Source organism: Lutjanus erythropterus, chromosome 20, assembly GCF_056507025.1.
Source record: "Lutjanus erythropterus isolate fLutEry1 chromosome 20, fLutEry1.hap2, whole genome shotgun sequence".
In the NCBI taxonomy this organism is placed as follows: Eukaryota; Metazoa; Chordata; class Actinopteri; order Lutjaniformes; family Lutjanidae; genus Lutjanus; species Lutjanus erythropterus.
In genome coordinates this window covers 10,148,793-10,171,208 of record NC_139336.1, presented here as the reverse complement: position 1 = coordinate 10,171,208, position 22,416 = coordinate 10,148,793, and the positions used below count along the sequence as shown (strand labels likewise).

At 40.8% G+C, this 22,416-nt stretch overlaps 1 protein-coding gene across 4 annotated transcripts in view; it reads left to right on the top strand.

The window, feature by feature from the left end:
• The window catches only part of rxraa (retinoid X receptor, alpha a), a 136,529-nt gene that overhangs the window by 83,131 nt on the left and 30,982 nt on the right, over positions 1 to 22,416 (top strand). For 3 of the 4 annotated variants that reach the window (XM_084746505.1, XM_084746506.1, XM_084746507.1), the window contains one exon: positions 17,773 to 17,923. In XM_084746505.1, coding sequence (XP_084602631.1) covers positions 17,773 to 17,923 — 151 coding nt within the window. Of the gene's footprint in view, positions 1 to 13,767; positions 13,899 to 17,772; positions 17,924 to 22,416 lie in introns of those variants that run through there. The other variant, XM_084746508.1, reaches the window with a different exon arrangement.

Below are 22,416 nucleotides of genomic sequence, written 5' to 3'. Positions count from 1 at the left end.
CATGAGGTTTTCCTCTGTATTCACAGAAATTCGGCTGCCCTATAAACTAACCAAACGGCTGCATATCACGGCTTACAAACTGTATTCACATGTCTCAGAAGTGCAAATTACAGCCGCTTACAGTAGTGCACTCACACTCACACACACACACACACTCTCACACACACATATACTGTATAATTTTCCTAAGCCCGGCCCCAGCAGACAGAGGCCCCTCTTTGACCTCATGCCACAGTTAATCAAGGCCTATTCAACTGGGATTCCACAGCACTTCAGCTCTGTCACTCTGTCTTCCATATCTAAGGCATATTTTGTCACTCTTTCCCCCTGTATCTTGCTTTCCTCTCTGTCCCCTCATTCGTCTTCTCGCTGGCTGTCCTCTTTTTTTTTTTATTCCTTGTCTCTTTCACACCATCTCCATTTTCTGTCTCTTCCCTCTTATGTCACTTTTGTTACATCAATAAGCCTCAGTTTCTTTGGTATAAAAAAAACACACACACAATTAAGACATCAAAGCCTGCAGTGGCCCAGTTTCCGTCTGCAGCCATATCTAAAATTGAAATTGTTTCCTCCCCAAAATGCAGCGGCTGCCCTTTTTTGTGTTTGTTAATAATTGTGGTAAAGTGCGTCGGCAACGCGATGCTATTCGGAACGGTCTCTCCCCGCCATTGTTGGGCTTATCGGCAGAAGTGTCCCACATGTAATGGAGTTAAGAGTGGATTAGGGGCAGTTGCAGAAAGCGGCCAGATTCTTTCATTGCTAGAAAGCCCCGCTCCCACCCCCCCCCCCCCCCTTCTCTCCTTTTGATTCTTCCACTCTTTTTAATTCCAATACTTTCATCTGTGCTGCAGTTTCTGTCCCGGAGCGCCACACTTTGTATGCAGGTTGGGTGTTTAGGTAGCAAACGTCATCCATCTCAGTCTGTCTCATTTGAATGAATCTGTTTGCTTATACTTACTGCTTCTTGGCCAATCCTGCCAATTTTTAACAGCTGTATAAAGAACAGGTATGGCAGCTGTTTCTTCCAGTGGTGATAGTTTTAGTACCGTATGTACAGTAATTACAACGTGTATCTAACTTGTGTTATAGGTCATGGCTGGTTTCCACTCTTTAACAGTGCTGCTTTGTGCTGAATTTGCTTAAACAGCTGGTACCTGAACAAACGGCTCCAAAACATGACCAGTACCACCACTCCTTTTCTGTAATTTGTACTTGTCACATTTTTAGTTGGCAAATACCAACACATGGATTTGACTAATGGGTTACTGTCAGTGATTAATGGCAGCTTGTGAACATCAGTTAGGGCTGGGTATCCAAGAAATGATTCAAGTTCCGCTATGATACCTGAATTTCAAAAACGAAACAATATCTTCCCTTGAGAAAGATAAACCTAGTTTTAGGACGGACTGGTTCAGAGTGGGTAAAAGAGCACCACCCTCTTCTTAAAGGTTTCCCACCCGTTTCAAGATGCCAGTGTGTGGTAAACATATGCAAATGAAAAACGGTATCTATCAAAGTCAGATTCAGGACATAAGAAAGAGATTTCAGTAAGTTACAAATGTGTCACCCCCAAATCAAAAATACGTATTCTTCCCCTGGACTGTAGTGCTGTTTATCCATCTAGATTTTTTTGGTGTGAGTTAGACAGTTTCCATTATAATGGGACTAAATGGCATTCGGCTTGTGGAGATCAAAGCGCCAAAAAACACATTTGAAAAATTCAAAACCTGTGGCTCCTTCCAAAAATCATGACCTGGTTACTCAAGATAATCCACATACCTTGCTGTGAGCAGTTTCATGTTGGAACTACTTTCTCTCTAGTAGAAAGAAAGCAGTTCCTGTAAATTCTAAAGTAGTCCTGCTAGTTTCTACTGCAGAATAACAAATGCAGTGGAGTATTTTGGCTTACTTTGTCTTATCCATTAGACTTTACTTTAAACCTGCAGTGCGGAACTTTTGTATCCCCATTCTGGCAACAAGAGTAATACCTCAAACACTGCTGACGTATGCTTCCACCATGCTGCAGCCTACTTCCTCCCTATGGTTGCTCGCACTTTTACTTGGGCAAAACAGTCATGTATATGTAAAACAATGACTAACAATTGTTATTATTCATCAGGTTTTTATACACCAGCCTTCACTTGTAGGTGCCCTGAGGAGTTATAGTTGTTAACAAATACATTAATAAATACTTATACTGTATCTGTGTACAGTTACATTGTAATTATAAAATGGCAATATACTGCTGTTTGAAATGCTAAATATGGTGATTTAAAATAAAGTATTTACATTTGAAAAAAATGTTTTTATTACTCAAAGTAAGGTGTAGAGAGAAGTTTTCTTTCGGTTATTCAGCAATAACTCAGTTACCTTATAGGTGCCGGTGTTGAAACATTTGTAAAACTACCTGACACATAGTCGCGTTTGAGGATCTGAGCTGTTAACTCTGAACATTTGCATAAGTGAGACCCGTAGAGGCTGCTGACTGTTGCTCAGTGAGGGTGGAGAACAGCGGTTTAATGTGAGAGGTTAAAGATGGTGGCAGGGCCCTGTGGTCGTGAGGCGCGGCACTTCTGATGAGACGTGATTTGAGTCAGACGGCGTATGCCACTTGCTCTTAACACTCGGCTGACTTGGTGTTTTCATGAGCAGTTGACTGGAACGAGGTCACAGCTCTGCCTCTTCCCTACTTAACCACCCAGAGGCCGGTACAAGACCCCACCGCCTGTGCTAACTGCACACACACCTAGACACATGGCATTAGGATGGAAAAGAAGAAATGTAGAAATTTTTAAACTAACATTGCAACTTCTTTTTCCACTTTACTTTCCTTCTTACTTTTTACTGTCTTCCCTCATCACAGAAAGACCTAATATACCATTAGCTACTATCATCAGTGTCCTCTTTTAAAGGGATAGTTCAGATTATTTAACGTGTGGTTGTATGGGGTACCAATAGTCAGTCTGTTACTTACAGAAGATGCTCGTCTTTACACCTCCAGTGTGGACAAACAGCAGACGATAAGCAATATACTGTTGTGGAGGGGTTAGCAACAAAGCATATTTTAGATACTTAACAAAAGGTCCACCTAGAAAAATCAATATCACTTTAAGTGTACGGTATATTTAGAATATTTGCGCTGCTTTACTTTGCTATCAGACAGGCTTTTCTGATGGGAAACCGCCACCAAACGTTGCCCTTCCAGATCAATCAAACCAAATTTTGCCTTGCAGAATATAGGGGCTTTTGGTCTATTGCTGCCTCGATTTGTTAGTTTGTTTATATTATTGTGTGACTTCGTTGAATCTGAACTACCCGTTTTTAACCGCCAAAGTCGCACAATAACACAAACAAAGTCACAGATCGAGCCAGTGGTAGACAAGCAACTCCTGTGTTCTGCGAGGTAAAGTTACTGATATTGACTGTTGAGTTTGGTTGGTTTGGAAAGACCGATATTTGAATTATGTAACAGTGGTTTCCTGTCAGAAGAGGCTGCCTGACAGCAATGTAAAACAGTGAAAATGTTTTAAATATATGGCAAACTTAAATTGATATTGTTTATATTTTAGGTGGACCAATTTTAAGTGGAAAACTTCCGTTTTGCTGCTGACCCTGTCTATAGCAGTACATTGCTTCACTTCTGTGCTGGTGCTCCTATTTGCTTCTCCACACTTGAGATTTTCTGGCTGCCATCTACAGTAGGTAAAACTTCACATAATCTGAGCTATCCTTTTAACATGAAACACAACTTTTAGATGTATGGAACCATAAAATCCAGGTGGAAATCTGATAATACCACTCTGCTTTTTATTAAGACCTGTGAAATTTTCACTGAAAATTGGTAAAAACCAAAAACAATGAGCCTCTACATCAAAGGCACAAGTGACAATGTGATGAAAGCCAAGGACGGCATGAACAAAACTCCCATTCTTACTGGAATCTTACATCCCCCAAAAGCCAAACCACATGTAAAGAGAGAGACGGTCCTTTATCATCAGCCAGTTCTTGCATCTCAAAGAAAGCTTCTTCCCCTTGAGCTCTGTCCCGATCATCCAGACACACTGACATACTGTGGTTGTACTCTTTTGGTTTTTTTTTTCCAGTGAGAAACTTTTTAGTTTGTTGCATATGTTCTGTGCATCTTATCTGCTATTGAAGATCAGAAAAGTATATGCATTGTTCCGTGAAGGGCCACACACTGCCAACAGATGCATTTTGGCACACAAAGACTGCTACGCGAAATGCATATTTTGTCTTTCGTTGAGTGGTTTTTGCCATTAAAAGTCTTGTCATCTCCTTTTTTTTTCTGGAGCTGTGTGAAGGGAAAGCTGGCGAGACATCTCCCCGGGTATCTGGTCAGGGGGCCAATGCCAGGCCACAGCCATGCCCATTAGGATCAGACCCATCAGTGGTCTTGTCTGCGGGCTTGAACTCACCAACAATACAGACCATCCCTCGATCACACACACCACAACTCTCCGAGCAGCTGGAATGGATTATACGCAAGGGTTGGAACACATTTTACACTCGCAATGACAATGGCGAGAGTTGTCTGCTGGCTCTGGCTGTTGTTTTTTGCGGTAAAAAAGGGGTTCTTTATCGTCGGACCACTTCCCACTCCCATTTTTCCATTTTGCGGCTCAGTCTTTACCCCTCTGGCTTCCGTGCTTTCCCACTGAAACCTTCCTGAGAATCCTAAACCAACAACAGGCCTCCAGTGTCCCTCAGTACGCCTTAAAAAGACATATAAAGGTTGAGTGTTTCTGGAGTTGAACACGGGAGAAACACTAATGTGAAAAAGGTGTAAATGCTTTACAAGAAATGGAACACGGGCTTTAATAACTTATAAATGAGTGGCGGCGGTGATGTCATGCACCGGTTTTGGGTACATCGTGTTTAGGTGAGGGTCGCTAGGAGACTACAGCACAACACACTCGGGAGAAGGAAAGAGAGAGAGAAAGTGGGAGAGTAGTGGACCTCAGCCCCTTCCTGTGTGGGAGTAATAAAGGTCCATTCCGCTGCTCTGGTCTTTGATGGAGCTCGCTGTAGTCACTCTGCATGACATCATGGCTGCATGGCTCTAATGGCCGCACAAAGGGGCTGTGTGTAGGGTCCCAGGAGAACAGTTAAGGCTCTCTAACGTCAATCAACCCTCAAATGGATGGGGGAAAAGAATTTTTTTAGCCAAAGCTGTCTCCAGGTAGCAATTAGAAGCCGTTTTAGAGACCACTCTTTTTTCCCCAGGACTGGTAGTTCAAGCAAGTGTAACTAATGTGTAGAATTAATTAAGTTGTGCTCTAGCAGTTTAGTACATACAACTTTAGTGTTCTGAAGAGAAAACCTTGCGCTACTTAGGGACAGGCTTTGATTCTAAAGTTTTGCTGTCAACTTAATCATATTTTAGGAAGAAGTTTCCAATTTGCCATGTTAATTCTGCAGTTTCTGCAAATTTCCTGCATCTGTTTCGTATTTAAACTGTTCCAGCAGTTCACGGAGCAAATTCCCCTTCCTTTCCTGGAAAACTTTTATTCTGAAACATATGAAGGAAGTAGGGTTGCGTATTGTAAGCACTTTCCGTAATCAAATTTTAAATGAATTAATCATTTAAAAGCATAGAAATTTTGCTTATACCAAACAATACCAAATGCATTGTTTTTCTCAAAATCAAAGCTTTATTTCTGCAGCAACGTAATGGATATTATCTGACAGCATTACATGACTTCTGAAATATATAAAGACATGAAGGCCTGAATATCAGATAACTTGCCCTTTAATTGTTACCATCCCTTGTAGGAAGTGTTGTTTTGTTAAAAGCAACTGAAAATTGTGAAAGCACAGAATCACTGAACATAATAGTATTTCTTTTAAAAAAGAGAAAGTCTTAGTCACATAGTGGTTTGTTGTGTTAATAAAATTAATGCAATGGAAATGCAAATTGTGAAGAATTTACCATGTAGCTGACATGTTCCCAGCTACATTTATTATTGCACGAACCATTTTTTAATGGAGCATAGGCCATCATTTGAAGTGACATTATTTACTATGATAGTACTGTGTCTGTCCTGACATGTTGGACCACACAGGAGACGAGACATTTAGGAGGTGGCAGCTATAAGGGATAGAAACATTAACATCGGGTTTAAGTTTCAGAGAGGGGTCTCCTAATGCAGGATCTAGACGCTGCGGTTTAAATGCCTCAGGGCGCACATTTATTTTAAAGCTTCAGATAATCCCTATAGGGCTTTAATTGCAACTGGTGGTGTGATCTTACAGCAACTCAACACTGTCTGTGGACAGACACGTACTGTACACTGTGGCATGTCTGTGAAGTATAATGACACTTAATTTATGACTAATTCTGCTTTTGTCACTGCTATCACACCTGTAAGACCTATAGTAGCACACAGAAAGTTGTTATGGAGACAGTTCTCTCTTAACACCCACGAAAGTATGTGCTCTGTAAAGACAGGATAAAAGAGAAAAACATGGGTCAGACAGCGTTTTGAAATGTTGTTTTAACCTGTTGAAGCACCAGATGGTTATGGTATGCTACATTATTTTATATAGCATGCGGTGATTGACAGCTTTCCTGTTATGCTAAAGGGTTAGACATTAAACTGTATTTGACTGAGGTCTGCTAAAAGGTGAAAAGCAGCCTTAGCTGAAGCCATTTAAAAAAAAAAGCCTCTCAAGAAGATAACAAGTAATTAATCAACTGAGTGTAAGTAAAGATGAATGATGTGTCTCCACTTCCTCCCACAAAAATGAAAACAAAATATCCTGGATACAAGCGCTGCTATCTTTAGCTGGTGATGTTTGGAGCCAAGAGTCTGTGCAGTAGCCTTAATGGTTGGAGCCACGGGGTCGTGTCCATACACCCGTCTGACTCAATCGCAAGCAGGGCTTAGCTGTCAATCATGATGTAAAGCCCTGTTTTTATTGCATGAAATAATAATAACTAATTAAAACCAAACTTACTGGGAAAATGAACACTTAAACAAACACCAGCATGATAAGAACTACCTAAAATGAAAAAGAAATGTTTGATTTGCACTTTGCTGCATGTCCCAACATGGAGGGGGCAGGATTTATGACCTATACTGCAACCAGCCACTAGGGGACAAGTGGAATGTTCACGTTTGGGAAGCTGTCATGTTGTTTATCTCATACACACAAATACAAAGGCATGCAAATATGTACAAATATGGCAGGACAAGAAAAACAACTATCACTTACTACTACATGATTAAAAATATTGCTTTTCATACAAGGAACATAAAAACAGATAAGAGTGATCCACTAAACAGTAAAAGTTGTCCTTTACATACATTGTGCCGGAATCGGTTTAAATTAGCTCCCACTTCTTGTTTGAAGAGGTAATCAATTACACATTGGAAAACAGTGATGGAAACATTAATCAATAACCTACTGGGTTATTTGTTAGTGGCCAGGAATGACAGTAATGAATGACAGCCTGTGTGACATGCTAATCAACAAGTAAAAACATGAGTCTGTTTTAAGCTGGATGGAGATTTATCAGTCTGATGGTTGACAATGGAAATACTGTTGAATGACTTTAAGGATAATGACTCTAGATACTGCTAAATACAGTGGTGGTCTGACATTGAAATACTGTTTAAATTACCACTGAATCGTGCGCTGTGTGGCAACTACCAAATACCATTCTGATCGTTTTCATGCACATTACTAGAGGACACTTTGAAAACCATGATGAATGACATGATGATAATGGACATGCTAGGGAATGAATCACTGGGTGGCTCTTGTTTTGACACTGGAAATACTTCTTGATCCGTCGCTAAGTGACATGTTAGACAATTGCCTATCTTTTCAGTGATTTGCTGGATGACATACCAGTGGACAGCGGAAACACTGGAATACTCACAGGCTGATTTACAATCGGAAAATGGACTAATCTCATAAAGGAGTGGACAGTCAGTTAATTGCTTGAGGACGTGCTAATAGACAATGGAAACCCTTGTCAATTAATCACTGGGTGACAGACAGATGACCTACATGAGCATGACGCCACCAATGAACAGGCTCATTATACATTTTTAAACAGTGTTTTGAACTTATGCACACCAAGCACCACGTCAGACGGATGCAAACCGCAAACAAATGCAGACAGTCAAGGCTACATTTGTGAATACAAGTTGTAGGTTTATTTGTATCCTGTTTATGCAAGATTGACTAACAGAAAGTACAGTCATTCATTCTTTGCTGTAAAGCAATTTATTCAACGTTTCTCTCAGTCTTTGATTTTGATTGGATGGAGGGCATCATTTAAATGTATACTGTGCAGGATTTGTTGGTTGCTATTTGCAAAGGAAACATTCAAAGAGAGCGCCAGAGAGAAAGTTGTTACAATTAAAACGCTGTGATAACTGGTGTGAGAGGAGATTGACTCCAGGGTTGTAAGAGCTGCCATGTCATGCATGAGGCAAGCAGCGCGGTGCCCACAGGAGCAGCACTGTTGTCTTTAAAAACAGCCCTTATGCCCATCCACCCATACACAACGCCAGGAGGACACAGTTACTGTATACACATGCACACAGACAAAACACGCAAATGCATGCACACATTAAATCCAGAAATTCGTACATGCACACACCTGACGCAGAAATTAAAAATACACGTATGCACGCCACATACAAGTTCCCTCAGATGCCAGAAACACACGCACGCATGCACAAACACTGCCACACTGAGGTGAGGCAACAGCTGAAAGTCGCTCTGCGTATTCCCACTTCACTGCTGCAAGGCTCACCGCCTTTCATGCCACTGATAGTCTTAATATCCTTTTTTCACTGTAACAAAAGTTTCTGTCAAAACACACACACACACACACACGAGCGCCAGCAGTGCTTGTGATGATTCATTTTATCTGTTGTGGCACAGCATGGGGTGAGTGTTGGAAACCTCGGAGCTGTCTAGAATAATGTCTGCTTCCCCTAAATTCTATCCACTGGGACAGAGCAGAGAAAGTGTTTTATTAGAGCCGAGTGACAATAATCACGGAGCTCTTTCACAGGAAAACAGGCTCTGGAACAACTTATTTTGTCACTGAAGACTTTATTAATGGTTAACAAATAATTTATGCTTTCACATACAGATCATTGAAATGCATAAATTTAGGTTTCCTGCCAGGTTTTGAACCCACATACAGTTTAAGTGAGGGATCCATTTCATTTCATTATATCCTCTGCCAGTGATCTTCAATGAATCCAGAAGGCTGCAAAGCATCATGGCCGACAGTAAAAGCAGTTAAAAGACAGACTTAATGCTTAATTGAAACTCTGGATTGTGGTAATGTAAAGAGCCTGCATAACTAAATTAAAAAAAAGTTTTTATCCTCTTTGATTTAGTCATCAAGCCTGCAGTTATAAATGTGGCCTGACAACCCAAAAGTTCCTTTTAATCAAAGCTGGTACTGCAGCTTAATATTGATCTGTGACAATTTATTATTAGAGTGATAATCATCAATAAAGTAACTTGTGATGACTCGCTTGGGAACTACACTTAATTGCGCAGGCAAAGTAATTTATTATACCTTTTATTTTAAAAGGACTGGACTGGAATTAAATTTTGGGGTGTTATTGTTTACCTGAACACATCTTTTCAAATGCTGAACAGGAAATATAGTTGACACAATGACTTATTATGACTAAACATAAATATTTGAGAGGTGATTTGCATCACCATGATTATAACAAATATTAGAAATTAATGAAACTGTTAATATATCGAAACTTTGAAATTAATATCAGGGTTAAAAAAATTGTTAATTCCAGTGATTTAAGGTGTAGAGATTTGAAGTGTGACAGGGACTAGGAACCTTTTACGGAATTCATTGCATTTCCACCACAAGGACCAGGGTCTAAATTAGACATTATTTTATCCTCTCAAAAAGTACTTTGGGGAAATGGCAGCAATGAACAGTTTTAATTTGTAAGAAGTACTTGCAGCATTTTCTTTAACCCATCATTTTTTAAAAATCTGCAATCTGCAAGTTCTTTGTGCTTCGAGACATCACATCAGTGGAAACACAGACAACAATGGGCTGAAGGAACCTTATAGTTCCTTGAAAAGTGGTTGCTGGGACTAAAAGTTCGGCCAACATGCCAAGATATGCATCAATGACCTGCAACAACAGGGAAGAGGAGTGCAAGCTTGACATTTATAAATCAAGTTTCTAAATCTTTTAGTAGGACGATACACCTTAATATAAACATAACTTTTGTTTGTTCAAAAGAAACCTTGTCAGGGCACCTTTAAGTCACATGCTAGTGCATATTGTAGTGACCAGTGACATGATGGACCATCAGACGACCCCTAAGTTCATCCTCAAATAACTGAACAGCCGTCTGAGCTATTCTGTGTATTTAATGCGTGCTCACACCCACGTGCCTGATGATTTGCGCTGGTTTGTAGACCGTGTGTCTTCAAACAGGTGTCATTCAAACAATGCCGTAATTGATCCCAAAGGGTGCCTGACTGCGAATATACCCTGAGGGCCGCAGAGGAGCAGACCCATTAACAGCGCCCTCCCCCGTGCGAAACCCGATCTCCCATCTCGAGCTGATACGTGTCCAGATAAGACTCACGCACTCTCACACACAAGAAAGTTCTGACTCATTCCTCCTATAGTTTGCAGGAGCGCTGAGATACGTTTGCTTTTAGGAGGAAGCGAATGTCACTAGGTGTCAGGGGTAAAGGTGACACCTTTGGGGTTATCACGAGGTCACATCATGACCTGATCCCTGTCCTCACCTCTCAGGAGGCAGCTGGTTAGGTGTTGTCTCCTGTCAACACGAGATTTGTATCCTGTCCACCAGGCCTGGAATTTCATCTTTTTAGTGGAGAGCAGTTTGTCTTTGTAATGGTCAGTTTTTCGAGGTCACAAAGGCCAAACACCAGGGCAGCAAGGCTATCAAATAAAACAATGATTTAAAGTACACAGAAATAATGAATTTAACTTAAGGGATAAAAGGGACAGTTCGCCCCAAATCAAAAATATCATGACCTTTTTTTAATAAAATTGTCAGAAGGGGGCTTCCAAGTGCAAGAGCACTGAACATACATAACACACAGATCCAGCTGTTTGTCATTGTTAACAGAGACTCTAATCTGCAGTGTGAACCAAAGAACTCTAGAGTATCAGATGGCTTCATGATCAAAGAAAGTTTACATCACATTGACATGTGGGTGCATATTCACACGCTTCCTTTCTCACACGTGAGTGAATTATATTTATGTCTGGCGAGAAGTCTAACCACCGCTGGTTATGTGCACTGCGTTTCCCTTGATGTCACCCAATCAGAATCTCAACAAAAGACACTGGTGTCTAAAAAAGGGGCATAAGGCCAAACTGGAGCAGCCATGGCCACCATGGATGCTGTGAAATTCCTCCCCTGCTGTCCTCTCACACATCCTTCCGGCTTTTGGTCATTTTTAGTCTCTTGCCTTGAAGAAGAAGTGAATTAAAGTTACAGAAATTAATTATAGTTCAGGGCAGGATACAGTGTTGGGGAATGAGATCTGTAACAGCGGATTGTAAAGCAGAGTGCTCTATTCCTGGCCGTGTTGTGCCGCTGCATAATGGAAAACCTTATGGAGGAATTCTTTAAGGGCGTTGTTGAAAGAACACTGTGAAGATAACTTTCTCTGTTAGCAAAGGTGCCCTTGAACTGGAAAGCAACTGAAGTTCCACATGAGGGTTGTGCATTGAGGAGTGGTGCGCCTGGATTTGATGTCTCCTTTTGAAGTGTCTTTATGAGCAAAGTCTGTGCTCTGACTCGCTGCGTCGAGCTAAGCCCGTCTTAAGCAGAGGCCTCCACTGTCTCAGCTCCTCTTTCCCTTTCTCCTCTGTTCACTCGAGGGACGACTCCTTTCTTTTCATTTCACCACCACGTGTGTGTTGTCATAGCATACTAATAATTTACAGGACCTGCTCTGCTGCTGAGACGTTTCTTTCTATTAAAATGAATCAGGATTGAGTAAAACAAATAATAATTGTTTATCTTTTTAGTGAAATCTTACCTCAAGTTTCCATTGTATCCTATTTTTTATGAGATTTTCTGATTGGCCTCTGTTTATTAATGTATTTGACTAAATTATCCCTTTTTAGCGGTTGCTGTAGCCTCTGGGCATAATATAAAATAGTGATGAAAAGATTCATCAATTAGGCAACTTGATAGACAAGAAATACAGCAATACTTTACAACTGAATACAGTGGTTTAGAAATTTGGCTTGAAATAAAAATGCATATATAATATCTAAGTTGTTGCTCAGACACAGAAGTAGATTAAGCAGAAGCAAAGTTTTGTTAAACCTGTTTGGGTCGGACAGTTGACATGGATGTTTTTATTTCTGAGTGTTTCACAGAATTATTTGCAATTCTGATTTTTCATAATAAATATTTGAGCGTAAGCACACACAGGAATATTTAAAGATATATTAAAAGTTACGTAAAATGCATACATATACAAACATGTAACATTTAAACAGAAGATAAGCTGGGTAACTGTAGTTTAATATCATGGCAGACTAAGTGAGGTTGAAGGCTGATGTGAACTGATGTATTTCGAGAACATCTCATGAATGAGTCGTCTGAAAAAGCCTCTAAAATGTAGATACGTAGACCATTCCAGAGAAGAGGGCCCTGGCAGGAGAGAGCTCTGTCACCTAAAGATAATTTATTTCTTTTTGGAATAGTCAGGAGACCTGCATCCTGTGATCCTAAAGCCCTAACAGGTAAAGGACTGACTAGAGATGAAAAGTAGGATGGTGCAAGTCTGTGTAATAATGAAAACTTTTGTACTTCTGTAACCTCTTAAGGTGTGATTTGTGTGTAATAGTTCATACGTTCATATTCTTCATATTTTCAAACATTAATATATTCATATATATCGACATTTTAATGATAATTCATTTTAAAGCTCTGATGTCCTGCTGGCATGTCAATAATATGGTGTATCGGTAGGAGAAGGCAATTTATTGTTTATTATACTGTGTGTTTTTATGATACTGAACCAAAATAGCACTTCTTTCATACATTTAGTGCTCGCCACTACATTTTACTCTCAGCTGTGCAGGGCTAACACCCCTTTGAGGAAATATTATTTTATCACCTTTCACATGTTGAAATATTGCAGCATGATGCTGAAACCAGCAGGTTGCATGGGACATATAATCACATATATCAATTCTGTGCAGAATCTGACACCCACAAGCAGACACAGACCCCCTCTGTACTGGATGTACCAATCGAATGTCCTCCACAACATGTTACGTAACACCTGCAGCACATGAAATAGTGTTATTCAGCTGGAGCAGTTCAGGCGCTCCTGTTATACATTGTACTGCAGGGAATCTTATGTCCTACATTTCCAGTCCTTGATGTTATATGCCCCTCACTTGTTTCTATCTCTCAGCGTGTAAAAGTTTGAAGCCAGAAAAAGAAGACACAGACGGTATCTAAGGAGGGGGGCTGTCAAGGGGTTTCCCAAGACGATTCGAGCATACACACAGCTGGCATACCTCCCTGTGAAGGGGTCACATGTATGTGTTGTAGGGGAGGGCACATGTATTCTATTTCCAGAACCAGTCCTGAGCCACTTTAATCCCCCCGCCTTGCTTCCATTGCCATGGGCAGAAGAGAAAGAAAAGGCCCCCCCAAAAAGCCTGCCCACCCCACCGTTGGGGAGCAATGTTGCCGAGATTGAGTTGCAGGTTTACTGAAAATAGATTGTGAGTAGAAGAGTCTTTTCTATCAGGCAGACAGAGGGTTTGATAGAGACGGTATCAGCTGAGGAGACAGCTCTGTTAGTGCCACGCTGCAGGGGAAAAGACTAGACTCGGGCGTTTAACTGAGGTAAGACCTCATGGTGTGTGTTTGTGTGTGTGTGATTGCATGTGGGTAAATGTGCAGAGATGTGGGTGTGACAGCGCACACATGCTGCTGAAGCTGGTTCCAAACAAGTGATGCAGCTGTGCTGGTGCCTTTGTGTCTCGGAGGCACTCTCGAAATTTGGCTTATTCCCTGCAAGACAGGCTTTCCTGGCACCAGGCAGCATTTTGCCAACATGAAGTTATACATTACTAATTGTTCTAGTGCTCTCATGTGTCTGCTGTTCATTTTGATAGCTTAAATGGCACATTTATTATCACTTCAATATAAACTGCGGTCGATAAACTGTTAAATAGTTCCTTTTTCCCTTGGGATTAATAAAGAAGTAATGTATAAAATACCACATGGAAAGCTCTGAAGGATAATAACCTAAAAATAATCTTAATATTTTTCCCACCCTGAAGCTTAAGCTTTGTGTGTGTGTGTTGCATTCTGTGTGTATTTGTGTAAACAGGGTGTGAAGAGCAGCCCAGGGGTGGGTGTCGGGGTGTGAACTGAACGTTTTCATGTGGCGGAGGGCTTTAACCTTTTCAACCCGCTGAACCCACCGGTGCATCCACCATTCAAAGGCAGACAAACATTCAAAGCCGCACATAAGCTTTAGATATTTGAAATTCAAGTCAGGTTCCTCAAGTCGAGTTCCCATGACACCACATACCGTATTGTCATGCTGAATTATGCAGGAATGTGTATAAAATGATGCAGAATTTTCTATTTGATGTGATGGAAAAGCAGCGTGGTCGGGGACATTTCTCTCAATGGAAGCACATGGTGGCTTCAAGCAGAAACGTATATATATATAGCACTGCTGACATTTTTCTAAGTTTGAAGCTATTTAAGAGGAATCAAATATTAGAATGTAAGGTGAAATGAGATGACGGGAGCCACCGCGGCTACATGTGTATTTTCCAATGTGTGTACAGTATGTCGTACACATGTTCATATGGTATATCTATGTCTATGTTTGTGCATGCTTCTATTTTGGTGAACTTGTGCATCTATATATATGTGTATGTACTGGATGTAAGTGTTTTTGTGTGTGTCAAGGCAGCTGCTTCATCCTTGAGCGAAAGGAAGAGATAAACCGTACATTAAACAAACAAGAAACCATTCTAATTTTAAGCACAAAATTTGGCTCGGATGAAACAGAGCTGTAAGACGACACAGTAGTCTTGTTCAAGACATTCAGCACTCAATTTGCAGGTCAGCAGGTGAAAACAGTGGTGTGTGTCCTGTGTGGCTCCGGAGGAGCTTTGTCATGTCTAGAAAGCAGGGATGGTCTAAATGAAAGGTGCTTTTCAGTTGCATTGTGGGAAGAGTAGGAGTCTCATTAGGAGCTTGACTCAAAGTACTAAAGTACCAGTACTAAATTGCTGAACTAGTCCTTTAATCCCACTCATATATGCCACAACAACAGGGCTTGAAATGAACTTTTGTCCCGCAACTGTCCCGAAAGTTCTTTTTTTTTTCCATTCTGTGTAATAAATATACTTTATAACTTTGTTTCAATAACTTGCATCACTTTAATGACTCACTCTGGTCTGGAATGGAAGTTCTACCAGTTGTTTCCTGCATTTACATCTGAATAAAAAAAATAAATCACACTGGGTGTTTGGCCACACTGAATTTTCATTTTTCTTTTAGTCATCAGTTGAGTAACAGTTTATTCTTTATTTCTAACTGTTTCATCAACAAATGCATCACTGCGAACCACAGTGCAATTACAAACCTGTTTCTCACATATCTCGCAATTAGTTTTTGATTTTATTTTAAACACCATGGCAGTGTAGAGCTTGTACTAGTTGCTCATGGGGGAAGTTCTGGAAGAAAGCTTTCTAAGCACTCTGAAAGAAAAAAAACAGAAAGCCCTTTCTGACAGAAAGTCCAATTAACATTTAAAAATTATACATATTGACACATTAACGTAACATTAACGACACATTAACAAGTTTAGCTGCTGTCCCAGAATTGTCCCAGACACCGAACCATTGTGTCCAGATACTACTTTTATTGTCCTCGAGACAATGGGACATCCTTAATTTCAAGCACTGCAAAAAACAAACAAACATATATTTACTGTTGTTCTCCCTTACGAGGTGTCGAGTTTTTTTTTGTTGTTGTTGTTTGTTTTTTTTTTTTTTATTAATTATTTATTATAGCAAGCCAGAAAATAGTGACTGCTACCCATCATGATCATGAGAACCCTAGGTGTTCTGGGCTGATAATAAAGACATTTTTGTCGATCAATTAATCAGCTAGTCATTTCAGCACCACTCCCTTATACGTGCACAACTACACACCAGTGCACGTGCACCAAATCTAACTCCTGTTTCCTGTTTTGTCTCTTCAAACATATTGCAGCACTGTAATTGTTTTGTTTTGTGTCTCTATGTTTTGCTACAGTCATGTCTGTTTAGTCTGTTAGTTTTCATGTGATCTTTTTTTTTTTTTTTTTGAGTAATTTTAGACGACCAAACAATAATAATAACAATAATAAGAAAGAAATATGCTTTATGTTGAGTTTTGGAGCCACATGCCAACATTCATATGCGCTCTGTGGTTGTGTGTTTGAGAAAGTCACTGTTTGCTGTGGTGTATACATCTCCACGTTCTTCCAGTGTGCAGCTAACGTACTCCATCAGATTACAGTAAACACAGCTGAGGGGCGACAGACTCTCTCAGACTGTCATGTCTGTCTCGTCATTCCAAAAAACAAAATGCCTCTTCTGTCTTGCCTGATCCCGGCAGACAGCGACCGGGTTTCTCTCCTGCATTATGAGCTAAATTTAGACCCAAGACGTGTTTGTGCTATCAGACATGTCTCATATGTGGTAACTTAATGAAAACACGTCTGGCTATATGAGCCCATGTGGCTGCTCTGCCAACTCTGTTCTGCCTCTCAGCCCTTCAGTTGTGGGTGTGTTTGTCAGGGATCTACTTTTTTGAATATATTCCATTTCTTTTCTATTTCCCTCCCCCGCTGTATTGTCATTTTTGCATCAGCTGAGACAAGCAGGCTGGTGCTGTTATTTTTCCAGTGTTTTCACGAGATGCTGCTAATGGCTACCGGACCCCGTGTGCATGAAGTACATTTAGTTTTTAAGGATAAATTATATCCTACCCCCTAATGTTTATCTCCTTTGGAAACAGCGTGGTGCTGGTTATGATAATTAGCCTCCTCTTGCTCACTTTTAGCAGGAGGCGAAGAGAGGTCACTTTGAGATAAATTTTTCCAGTGAGGGAGGGAGGCAGCGATTGAAGTTAGACCTAAAGTTGCAGTTTGCGCCGCTGCTAAAACAAATGCTGTCTCTTTATTCCGCTGTACTGTTAAATTTTGCAGTGGAGTTATGCTAGTGGTGAACATTTGGGAGCCAGCGGGGCTTGTTGAGAGCATGAATAAAAGAGTTCCTGGGGTGGAGTGGTGCAGGATCCTGCTGTGCCAGATTTAGATCTGAAACAGGAGGGAGGAGAGGAACAGAGGGCGCAACGGGAGAGGGCAAAAAGTGCTGCTGCTAGGACTGCTGACCATCTGTATTGAGTATCAGGAGTCATAACATCCTTTTCACTTTCTGCTTTTAGCAAATTGTTGAGGACAATCCACATGACATAACTCTGCTCAGATTTTTTTCCCCTCCGTTTTGCATGTGTAACTGAACCGTCTCTCTCTCTCTCCTTAGCAGACCTGGCTCTTGTTCAATAGTTAATGCCATCAGCTAACTACGCCGCACGTGCTAAGCTAGGCGATGGCCCTGTGTAATGGGGTGTGTGATGGTTTTGTGTTCAGGTGGGCAGCTTTGTGACCTGTCGGCGTGTGTGTTTGTGTGTGTTGATGTTCCAGCTGAACTCTCCGATGAACTCGGTCAGCAGCACGGAGGACATCAAGCCCCCGCTGGGCCTCAACGGCGTGATGAAGGTGCCCGCCCAGCCCTCGGGCACGGCCCTGTCGCTCACCAAACACATCTGCGCCATCTGCGGTGACCGCTCCTCAGGTGAGTGACATCACAGTGGAATGAACACCCACTAAATGACCATATGTGCTGTCCACACAGTAAACAACACTGAAGTCAAAATAATTGAAATTAGACATTTAAAGCCACTACAAGGAGTTTTTAACATGTTATGAAATGTGGCAGTTTAATATTGATGAGCATATCTGTTTACATTTTCCCAGGCGAAGTTAATGTCATCCAGAAAAAGGAAGCAGGATGAGCTTTTTATTTAAATCATTTTATTTTGACAGTATAGTTTGTGGTTATTACAGCAGAAACACCACCACTTCCTCCAAAATCAACAAAGTCTGAAAGTTCCTTGTTGTAGCTTTAAAGGATCAGTGTCAAGGATCAAGTGGCGTGCTGTGGTGAGGTTGCAGATTGTAATCCGCCAACTACCGCTTGCCTCACCCTCCCCTTCCAAGTGTGTAGGAGAAACTACGGTGGCTACAAAATTCATGGAGAACATAAAAGGCCCTATCTAGAACCTGTGTTTGGTTTGTCTGTTCTGGGTTACTGTAGAAACATGATGGTTCAACATGGCGGCCTTCATGGAAGAGGACCCGCTCCCTATTTAGCTACAAACTGCTCATTTTAAGGTAGCAGAAACACAATTGTTATTTTCGGGTGATTATACACTACTGAAAACATATTATGTTTCATTTCTGCCATATTTTGTCAATAAATCCCCATAAATGCAACGCACTGGTCCTTTAAAATGAAATGACGTGACCTCATTTGAGATATTTTTGGTAAAGAGTTGCTTATGGAGAAATAATCAAAGAGTTTACTAGTGTAAAGTACCTTTAGGCAGTCTTCCATAAAATGGGTCATTTTGTACTGATGAGTCACAAACAGTCCTGTTTTAATATTTTTTGTGACTCATCTGAATGTAATGACCCACAAAGTCAAAGCTGATTAAAAATCCGGTCTTATAAATACATTCCAATTATAAACTTGAAATGACTAAACTTAAGTTGATTGTAAATGACTATTTTAAAGTGCACATTAATCAAAAGTCTAACCAAGAAGTCCAAGGAATTTATGTATAATTTAGGAAAGAGTTGTGGTATAAAAAATTACTTTGAACTTCTGGTCCTTTGTGCCAGTTTTTTTGTATACGTCTACACATATTTGTGTAAAAGTTCAAACAAAAAACACCATTATCTGTGTTAATTCTTGGGCATTTTTGGCATACTACACAGTACATGCTCAGTCCAGTATTCTCTGAATCATTTGGTCAAGAAGTAGTTGAACCACTTCAGTCACTTTAGCCACACATGATTTTAACCCATGGTTTTTATACTGTGGTGTTACAGCTTCATGTAAAAATTGGTCATTTTGTACAGGTGAGTCATAAAGAGTCCTCTCTGACAATTTTCTGTGACTCATCTGTACAAAATGACCCATGATGTTCAAGTTGATTTAAAATTATTATGAATGCATCCACATTATAAATATGAAATGACTAACCTTATGTTGATTTGAGATGATGTTTTAAAGTGCATATGAGTCAAGATCTAACCAAAAAGTCCAGGGAATTTTATGTATAATTTAGGCAAGAACTGTGGGAAAAGGTATAAAAATAATTTCTCAACAGCTGCCATTACACAAGGCTCCATTATTCTTACCAAATGAAAAGAGAGTGGGACTGCCCAGAGTCTTACTAAAGCTGGTGTTTTGACCACACTGAGAAACCTCCAAAGAAGATCCAAAGATGAACTTTGGTCAAAAAAAAAAAAAACAGCCCCACGGACCGCTCTGGCACAACTACACACTGACGCATCTTGCAGTGGGACATCTTCTTGGAAGGACAACAGTTGGTGGAATTCTTCACAAATCTGGGCTAAATGGCAACGAGGCCAGACAGAAGCCACTCCTGAGAAAACGCACTCGAGGGCAGCACCATAAAGGCACATGAAAGAAGCTGAAATCGTGAGGCAAAAGATTGTACGGTCTGATGAAACCACACCTCAATTCAGCTTTGATTGAAACAGGGACGCGCTGTGTCTGAGGGAAACCAGGCACAACCCATCACTCATCTCACAGCATCCCTCCCATGAAGCTTGGCGACCCCAGCACCGTCATGGTGTGGGTGACTGCGGGAACTGCTTATAGAAAATGAAGATGGAGGCAAATACAGGCAGACTGTGAGAATAACCTGTTTCAGAACATCCTTGGGTACTGAGTTATGTACAGTGCAAGTATGAATTCATCAGATTAGGCTGTGAAGATACTTTCCGCTCTACGTAAGACTTGGCCTTGATACATAATAACAGGGCTATGAAGACTTAGAGCTCTATAAATTACAAGACAATTAGATTTGAAACTGTTTGAGATGCTTTTGAAGTTCTGTTCAAATTTCAATATGACTTGATGCAATGTCTTCCTAGAGCTACATTGGACACTGCTGATGCTACTTTCATGTTGACATGGCTTTTTGGAGATCCAAAATGTTCCCTCATACTGGACTTTCCAGTCCTCCTTTCCAGTTTCAAAGGAGTCCTTTCTGTCTGTGGCTTTGATTACGGTCCTGAACGGACGCCTACACGGACAGCTGCGGATCCCCCAGATGCGTATTAGTTCAGTTTATACTACTTCGTGGAGTCCGCTTGGAGGAAGTGCTTCACTCATGCGCAGGAGGCGGCGTCTGTAGTAACCTGCATGGTTGCAACAAATGGGCGGGTGTGCATTCTCATAGAGCCCAAGCGCACACCTTCTGAGTTTCACCCTCTGAAATTTACGTCACATGGACCCCAGCAGACCTTGGACATTTTTCCTCTTGCCTGTAGTACTATTTATTAATCTAGAGTGATCGATTTGTGTGAGTTGCAGAGTTTTGGAGGTGCTCAAAGCACCACAAAAATACATTTGAAAAACACAACAGCAGTGTCTCTTTCTAGAAATCATGACTTGGTTACTCAAAATAATTCACAGACCTTGTTATGAGCGGCTTGTTTTCTTGCTACAGACCTACACCTACAAACTGTGTCATTGCTCAGAAGAAAGCGTGCATCTACTCATGGATGAAAGGTTCATGCTTGTGACAGTGTGGGATGTAAACATAAATGGCATCCTCCTATGCTGAGCTGTGCTGTTGGCACCGTTAAGCTAACTAGCATGGTGAAACGGTTGGTGGGTGTAGTCCAGTAGAAAGAAAATAGTTCCTACATAAAACCGCATACTACAAGGTCTGACACGTTGCTGTTGAGTTTTTTAAATTTAGTTTTTGCCACTTTGAGCACCATGGAGAGAAAGCAGACATGTTTTTGTCGAATGTCCAAAACTCCAGATGTATGAATAGCACTACAGAGTGAACTGTCTCTATGAGTCTTGAACATATTTTTGGTTTTTCACACACCACAGTCTCACTCCAGGGTTCTCTTTATCAGTGGCTACCATTTGGTCAAGAGCTAGCTTAACCACTGTAACCACAAGTACATTTAACCCCTGTTAGCCCAAGGCTAATCACTCACAAAGCAAGCCACTTCTGCAAAGTCACTGAACTCTTTTTTTTCACACAGTGAACAAATAACCCTGTGTTAAAATGTTATTCTGGGGATAACCGCAAAAAGTTTTTCAGTCCTGGGATGAAGCTGGATAGCTAAGTCACTGGACAGATTTAGCATCATCCTGCGTCATCGGGAATACAAAACAATGTTTAATAGCAGGTCATGCCTCATTTAACTGTGCTCAGAGGCTTTATTTATCTTCTCTGGTGGTCCGACCAGCAAAGAGCTAACAAAGAAACAGTCTGAGCAACACTGGAGAATGCAAGTGGACACCATCTATCATACAAAACAAAAAAAGAGCTGTTTGGAACAGAGATGTGACCACAGTACTGTAACGCAAATCCATGAGGCCCCCCTGCAGTTTACCTTCAATAGGCCCCTCTTTTCTCCCCAGGCCACCTCGCCGTAACCCCCCCAAACACACAGCCTGTTCACTTTAATAGGTCTTTGATCATAATTGCTCTTGTGCTTCCTCAGAAGCTGGTTCCTGTGTGCTGTTTGTGTGGTTGCATGTTATCTCAGCCTGGTCTCTTAAACTATGCTCACCACGCTGATGCATTGACAAGATAAGCAACTGATAGCAACGATATCAGACTGTGGCACCATCACCAGACAAACAGCCTAATCTGTCAGTTAGATAGTCCCTTCAGGAAGTTGCGATGTTTCGAACGTAGCAATTAATGCAAATTCAACCCGTTCTCATGAATTCTGCACGAACTTGCAATTTTGCCCAATCACAGCGATTTTCCTCAAATTTGACCAATCATCGTAGTTCCCCGCAAATTCCGCGGATCATAACAGTCCGCCACACAGACGTCTATACATGTACGTCTCAATGAACCGAGTCAGTGATGTATTATTTACATTTTTTTTTTCTTTTTTTTAAATTCTGTCACAGGTAGTGAAAACAACACAAGGTTTTTCATTTTTATTGACATTTATTAATGCTCTGTGCATTTTAATATTTTATAATGATATACA